Source organism: Alexandromys fortis, unplaced genomic scaffold (assembly GCF_014885135.2).
Source record: "Alexandromys fortis isolate MF-2015 unplaced genomic scaffold, M_Fortis_MF-2015_v1.1 scaffold_360, whole genome shotgun sequence".
Taxonomy (NCBI): domain Eukaryota; kingdom Metazoa; phylum Chordata; class Mammalia; order Rodentia; family Cricetidae; genus Alexandromys; species Alexandromys fortis.
In genome coordinates, this window is record NW_026068238.1 from 10,366 (window position 1) to 18,694 (window position 8,329).

The 8,329-nt window shown below is 38.0% G+C and overlaps 1 protein-coding gene across 1 annotated transcript; it reads left to right on the top strand.

Annotated features, from left to right (window-relative positions):
- Window positions 1-5,064: 5,064 nt before the first annotated feature.
- LOC126493958 (olfactory receptor 51I2-like) lies at window positions 5,065-6,027 on the top strand. Its single transcript, XM_050131098.1, is given in 1 exon segment — window positions 5,065-6,027. A coding segment is annotated over 1 exon segment (963 nt).
- Window positions 6,028-8,329: the final 2,302 nt, after the last annotated feature.

An 8,329-nucleotide genomic window follows, 5' to 3' on the forward strand; every position in this document is an offset into this window, starting at 1 on the left:
CTCTAGCTAGCACCTCAAGAACTATATTGAATAGATATGGAGAGAGTGGACAACCTTGTCTTGTCCCTGATTTCAGTGGAATCACTGGGAGTTTCTCTCCATTTAGTTTGATGTTGGCTGTTGGCTTGCTGTATATTTCCTTTATTATGTTTAGGTATGTTCCTTGTATCCCTGCTCTCTCCAAGACCTTTATCATGAAGGGATGTTGTACTCTGTCAAAAACTTTTTTGGCATCTAATGAGTTAATCATGTGGTTTTTATTCTTCAGTTTGTTTATATGGTAGATTATATTGACAAATTTTTGTATGTTAAACCATCCTTGCATCTCTGGAATGAAGCTGACTTAATCATGGTGAATGATGGTTCTAATGTGTTCTTGGATTCAATTTGCCAGTATTTTTGCATCAATGTTCATGAGTGAGATTGGTCTGTAATTCTCTTTCATATCTTTCTATGGTTTTGGGTATCATGGTAATAGTAGCCTTATAAAAAGAGTTTGGCAATGTTCCTTCTGTTTCTATTGCATGGAATAATTTGAGGAGTATTGGTATTAGTTCTTCTTTGAAAATCTTGAAGAATTCTGAGCTGAAATCATCTGGTCCTGAGTTTTTTTTTTTTTTTTTGTTTGGGAGACATTTGATGACTGTTTCTATTTCTTCAGCATTTATAGGTCTGTTTAATTTGCTTATCTGGTCTTGATTTAATTTTGGTAAGTGATATTTATCCGGAAAGTTGTCCATTTCCTATAAGTTTTTTAATTTTGTTGGGTACATGCTTTTGAAATATGACCTGATGGTTCTCTGTATTTCCTCTGTGTCTGTTGTTATGTCCCCTTTTTCATTTCTGATTTCGTTAATTTGGACATTCTCTCTCTACCTTTTGGTTAGTTTGGATAAAGGTCTGTCTATTTTGTTAATTTTTTTTGAAGAACCAACTCTTTGTCTCATTGATTCTTTGTATTGTTTTCTTTGTTTCTATTTTATTGATTTCAGCTTTCAATTTGATTATTTCCTACCATCTAGTACTCATGGGTGAGTTTGCTTTTTTTTTTGTTCTAAAGTTTTCAAATGTTCTGTTAATTCAACAGTGTGGGATTTTCCCAGCTTCTTTATGTAGGCATTTAGTTCCATGAACTTTTCTCTTAACATTGCTTTCATTGTGTCTCATAAATTTTGATATGTTGTGTGGTCATTTTCACTGAATTTTAGAAAGTCTTTAACTTCTCCTTTTATATCTTCCTTGACCCATTGATGATTCATGTGAGCATTGTTTAATTTCCATGTGTTTGTGGGTTTTCTGTAATTAGTGTTGCTAGCGACTTCTAGTTTTAAACCATGGTGATCTGATAAGATACATGGGATTTTTCCAATTTTCTTGTCTGTTGAGATTTGTTATGTTACTGAGTATGTGGTCAGTTTTTGACAAGGTTCCATGAGGTGCTGAGAAGAAGGTACATTTTTTTTATGTTTGGGTGGAATGTTCTATAGATGTCTGTTTAGTGCATTTGAGTCATAACATCTATTAGTTCCCTTATTTATCTATTAATTTTTTGTCTGACTGGCCTGTCCAGTGGTGAGTGAGGAGTGTTGATATCTCTCACTATTAGTGTGTGGGGTTTAATGTATGATTTAAGCTTTAGAAGTGTTTCTTTTACATATGAGAGTGTCCTTGTATTCGGGGCATAATTGTTCAGTATTGAGTTTCCTCTTGATGGTTTTTCCTGTGACTAATATGAAATGTCTTTCTTTGTCTCTTTTGATTGATTTTAGCTTGAAGTCTATTTTGTTAGATATTAGAATAGCTATACAAGCTTGTTTCTTAGGTCCATTTGGATGGATTTTTTTCCCAAACCCTTTACTCTGAGGCCTTTGAGGTTGAGGTATGTTTCTTGTATGTAGAAGAAGGATGGGTTATGTTTTTGTATTCAATCTGTTAGCCTGTGTCTTTTTATAGTTGAGTTGAGTCCATTTATATTAAGGGATATTAATGACCAGTGATTGCCATCTCCTGCTAATTTAGTTTTCATCGTTGCTGATGTTAATTTGTGTGTTTTTCCCTTCTTTGGGATTTGCTGCTATGAGACCATCAATTGTTTATATTTTTATTGGTGTAGCCAACTTCTTTGGGTTGAAATTTTCCTTCTAGTATTTTGTGTAGGGCTGGGTTTGTGGTTAGTATTAGTTAAATCTGATTTTGTCATGGAATATCTTGTTTTGTCCTTCTATAATAATTGAAGATTTTGCTGGGTGTAATAGTCTGGGCTGGAATTTGTGGTCTCTTAATGTCTGCATAATGCCTAAACATGACCTTCTGGCTTTCATTGTCTCCAATGAGATGTCAGGTGTAATTCTGACAGGTCTGCCTTTATATGTTACTTGTCCTTTTTCCTTTGTAGCTCTTAATTTTTTTCTTTATTCTGTATGTTTAGTGTTTTGAATATTATGTGGTTAGGGGACTTTTCTTTTTTGATACAGCCTGTTTGGTATATCTTCATAGGCATATCTTTCTTTAGGTTGGTAAAGTTTTCTTCTATGATTTTGTTTAATATATTTTCTGTGCTTTAGAGTTGAACTTCTTCTTCTATTCCTATTATTCTTAGGTTTGTTCTTTTCATGGTGTCCCATATTTCCTGGATATTTTGTGTTAAGCTTTTGTTAGATTTAATGTTTTCTTTGACTGATGAGACTATTTCCTCTATTGTATCCTCAGTGCTTGAGATTATATATTCCATCTCTTATATGCTGCTGTTTATGCTTGTGTTTGTGGTTTTGGATCATTTTCTCATGATTTCTGTTTCTATAATTCCCTCCGCTTGTGTTTTCTTCATTGTCTCTATTTCAGTTTTCAAGTCTTGAATAGTTTCTTTCATATTTTTGATTACTTTTTCTTGGTTTTCTTTAAGGGATTTGCTGATGTCTTCCAATTTTTGTTTGTCTTTTCCTATATTTCTTTGAGAGAATTGCTCATTTCCTCTTTAAGAGTTTCAAACATTCTACTGAAGTTATTTTTAGGTCATTTTCTTCTGCTTATTGTATATTTAGTTGTTCAAGTCTCGCTGTTGTAGGGTCTCTGGATTTTACTGTGTTGTGTTGCTCTTCGTGGTGTTATGTGTGTTCTTACCTTGTCTACTCATCTTTTCCTCTAATTGTTGTGGTTGGAGCTGTGATTCTGCTGATTAATCTTTTAGGTGGCAGTAATCCAAGGCTCAGATGATTGTTCCTCATGGTACAGTCAGTGCCACGGTTCTAGTTGCCCTGTTGGTCACACAGTGTTCCTGGAGGTTGCTCAGTGCTCCAGACTTTGCTCATTTCCATGGAGTTTGTTGTCTCAGACATACTCTAGCCTAGGTTGTCGGCTCAGACCTGTTTCTATAAATGTCCCTGGTCTGGATCTGCTCCTTCAGAGGTCCCTGGCTTGGGGTTGGTCCTATAAAGGTCTCTGGCTCTGATCTACTCCTTCGGAGTTCCCAGGCTTGGGTGCATCCAGACCCTCAGAGGACCTGGCTCAGGCTTACTCCCTCAGAGGTCCCAGACTGCCAGACCCACAGAGGTTTCTGGTTCCTGCCTACTCCCTTCTATGTCCCAGGCCGATGCCCAGACCCACAGAGGTCTTGGCTCAGACATACTTTCTCAGAGGTCCCAGACTGATGCCTGGGCTCTCAGAGATCTCTGGTTCCTGCCTCCTCCCTTGGAGGTCCCAGACTCACACCCAGACATAAGGGGTCCTGGCTCAGGTCTACTTCCTCAAATGTCCCAGATTCACTCCAGGACCTGCAGTGGTCTCTGGCTCTGGCCCACTTGCTCAGTGTTTGCTACCCTGTACCTGTTCCTGTGGAGTTTGCTGTTTCAGATCTGCTCTGGCCCAGGTAATTGGCTCAACCCTCAATTAATCTTTTTTAATTAATTCTTCCAACTGTTTGCCTTTGGTAAAAGGAAGATTTTCAACCTCATACTACTTTTCTATTTATATCATTCTTTTCGTTGATCTGCCATTTTGATTTTAAATTTCTTTATCATCAAATTATTTTCATTCTGTTGGATCAATTCATTCTTTGATTTTCAAATAATTTAGAAAACTTTGGTAAAGAATTCTTTTTCTTTTTTCATTATTGTACTTCTATGAGTATGGCTTTTTCTATTTAATTTTTATAGATTTTTAATGACAATATTGTAGCATCTCTTCTGTCTTCCACTTTCTTCCCTCTATCCCTACCAAGTACCGTCCCTTGAATCCCATCAATGCCCCACAATGCTCTGGTAGCCTTTTCTTTGATCATTCCTGGTATATATGTGTGTATAAGTTTGCCAAAAAATATATAAAAGGGAACTGACTCAGTCCATTTTTGTTATTTGTGAGCATGTTGTTTCAAGGTTGTCCACTTCATATTGAACAAGCAGTGAGGGGCTCAGCCCTAGAGGTGATAATTCTTCCTCTCCTAGCAGTCACCAGTTACCTGGAGTTGTTGGCCTGGAGATGGGACCCCATGCTATTTCCCCTTCCACATGAACATGTTCATTGGTGTTGCCATAACTTCAGTCCTGTTTATGCAACCATTTCTAAGAGAGACTGTAGCAGTAGACTTCCTGAAATTCTAGCTCTTAAAATTCTCATTGCTGGGTTCAGTTGTGAAGAGAGTACTGTTTCTTGTGCTTAACTATTACTTTGGTACTCACTGGGTTGAATTTAGAGTTTCATTTGTTTGATATTTATTATTTACTTAATGGGAGGAAGGTATACCATAGAGTAGATGTGGGATCAGAGGTCAGATTGACAGTTTTGGTCTCTACTTCCGCCAAATTGCATCTGGGGACAAGGTCATCAGGCGTGGCAGCCAGCACCTTTATTCACTGAGCCAGCTGACCAGTCCTATTTCCTCCTTTAGAATTTTTATTTCTTTTAGAGACACTGCATTTCTAAATATGCTTCACATCTGTTGTGTTCATGCTTGGAACTGTGTCAATAGATTTTACACCAATGTTTTTGCACTAACTTCATCATTTTACTTACGTTTTTACAGAGATTGAACAGACCACATCTTCCTAGCTCCCTTGACTGTCTTCAATGATGCTTCCTTCCCAGCCCTTCATCAACATCTCCTTCTTCCAGCCACAGTTTTTCCTCATGACTGGCATCCCAGGACTAGAGGCTGCCCATGGCTGGATCTCCATCCCCTTCTCCTCCATGTATGCTGTGGCACTCACTGGAAACTGACTCATCCTCCTGGCTGTGAAGAGGACCCACACCCTACACCAGCCCATGTACTACTTCCTGTCCATGCTGGCCCTAAGTGATGTGGGCCTCAGTTTGTCCACACTGCCTTCCACCCTGGCTGTGCTCTGGTTTAACTATCGTGTGATCAGTTTCCACACCTGCCTAATACAAATGTTCTTCCTACACTCCTTCTCCGTGGTAGAGTCTTCAGTACTCTTGGCCATGTCATTTGACCGCTTTGTGGCTATCTCCAGCCCCCTGCGCTACGCATCTGTCCTCACTAATAATGTCATCATCAGGATTGGGGCTGTCATTGTAGCTCGAGCAACTCTGTCACTATTCCCAGGGCCCTTCTTGCTGAAGCGACTGAATTACTGCCCTGGCAAGATTCTCCTCTCTCACTCTTTCTGCTTCCATGCTGATGTCATGAAACTGGCCTGTGCTGACATTACTGTCAACATCCTATATGGACTCTATGTGGTTCTGTCCACAGTGGGTATAGATTCCTTGCTTATTGTTATATCCTATGCATTGATTCTTTACACAGTGATGGGTCTAGCTTCTCCCAGGGAGCGTGTCCGTGCCCTCAACACTTGTGTTTCCCATATCTTGGCTGTCCTGGTGTTTTACATTCCAGTAATAGGTGTGTCCATGATTCATCGTTTTGGGAGGCACCTGCCCCACATTGTTCATGCCCTTGTTGCCTATGTGTACCTTGTGGTGCCTCCTGTGCTCAACCCCATCATCTACAGTGTCAAATCCAAGCCCATCAGAGGGGCCATGTTCAGGGTACTAAGAGGAAAAGATCAGAGCTGATGATACTGGATGTTCATGGGACTTGAAACCTGTGAGGTGATTGGGAAACAGAAACAGAAAAGTGGGTCAAGTCATACAAATGGCTTTCTTATGGACACCAACAATAAGATGTGTAAGAATGTGGTAAAGTTATTTCTATAATTGTTTTTTTGTGGTGCTAGGGATCATTTCTAAAGCCTGTAACTAAAGCCATGCTATCCAATCCCTCTACCACTGAGCTACATTCTTCTATCTGAAAATGTGCTTTGTTCCGTTGTCACCTCATTTATTTCATGCATATTTTCTTAAAGTCAACATTTTTTTAGTCCTACTTTAGATTCCAGCAATAAAAAATGGTTCCCATGTTGCCTTTACTTTGTAGATCTTAAACTTCGGTGCATATCCAAAATGTCTAAATGGAAAAACAGTTTATTAAATGTGATGTGATGGATGCATTGTTTAAAGTAGGTACTAAGTCCTGGGGAAGCAGGACTATGTTTTACTGTTTACTTTTGTGTCCTTTCTTTCATTAAACTTGAATTATATTATACAATATTGCTAGAATTTTGTACACTAAATAATATATGTCATAATAAGTCATAATTAAGATTTTTCATTCTAATAACTGATATAACTATTGATTTATTCCAAGAAGCTTTCAGAATTTATTCTACTCCTACCCTTTCTCACCTGAGAAATCTTTACACAATCCTGGACATGCATGTGTACAAAGTAAATACTGAAACTAAATACTGATTGGTAAAAAACTAAAACAAACAAACAAAAAACCAAAAAAAACATAAGATTCAATATTTTGCCAATTATTAAACCTAACAGCAAATTTGCATACAAATTTGATTTTTTTTGCATAAATAACTGTCTCAACTGAGTATTTCATACTTCATGCTGCAATGTATCTTTAAAATTTTTCAGAATTGAGTGACATCTCTAGTTAATAATGGCCGCTGCTGAGAACATTGCCTTCTAAATACATAGGATAAAAATGACAGCAAGTACACTTAGGGTCATTTTAAAAACTGTTGAGGCCTCTCTCCCTAGTTACTGCCTTTCTCTTCCTATCTCCTCCCAGCTTGCTCCCAGGCACCCCTTCCTTTCTGCAGGGTCATAAGATCCCCCAACTCAGCCTATTTGGGGGCTGAGGAACTGGGGACAAAGTGGTGAGTGCAACAGGGCAGGAGTTCCTTTGTTTCACTGAGCCTGCATGCAGCAAGCTAGTCCTTCTGTCTGTGAGGACCCTGTCTAGCAAGTGGAGCAGATCCTGTACCAGAAGATCCATTGGTGAGCTTTGAAGGAAGAGATGGGCAGGTGCCAATGCAAGAATTCCTCCAACAATCTGAAAAACAGCATGATAACACCAAAGCCCATGGAACATACAACAGAAAGACTTGAACACTTTAATCCAGAAGAAGTTGAAAAAATAGACATTATGAAAGTGATAGAGTCCCTTAAACAGGATGTGAAAAACTCCCTTAAAGAAATGTATGAGAAGAATAACAAAAAGTTTGAAGAAATGAATAAATACCTAAAGGATACCCTAGAAAACCAAGAAAAAACAATAAAAAAGATAATGGAAACATTTCAAGACTTGAAAACTGAAATGGAGGCAATGAAGAAAGCACAAATGGAAGGATGGTTGGATATGGAAAATCTAGGTAAATGAATAGGGACTACAGAGACAAGCATAACCAACAGAATACAAGAGATAGAAGAATCTCAGATGCTGAATACCCTATAGAGAAAATAAATGCATCAATCAAAGAAAACAGCAATCCAACAAATTCTTATCACAAAAAATCCAGGAAATCTGGGACACCATAAAAGACCTAAGAATAATAGGAGTAGAAGAAGGAGAAGAATTACAGCTCAAAGGCCCAGAAAATATATTCAACAAAATTATAGAAGAAAACTTTCCCAACCTAAAGAAGGATATTCCTATGAAGGTACAAGAAGCATATAGAACACCAAATAGACGACAAAACATACAGAATAAAGAAAGAATATTAAGAGCTGCAAAGGAAAAAGGTCAACTAACTTATAAGGGTAAACCTATCGGAATTACATGTGACTTCTCTATGGAAACCATGAAATCCAGAAGGTCTTGGCTAGATGTGCTGCAGAAACTAAGAGACCAGACTACTATACCCAGCCAAGCTTTCATTCACCATCAATGGAAAAAAAAAACAAAATATTCCAGAATAAAAAACAAATTTAAACAATATGTAGCCACAAATCCAGCCTTACAGAAAGTAATAGAAGGAAAATCACATCCCAAGGAATCCAACAATGTCCCCAATAACTCAGA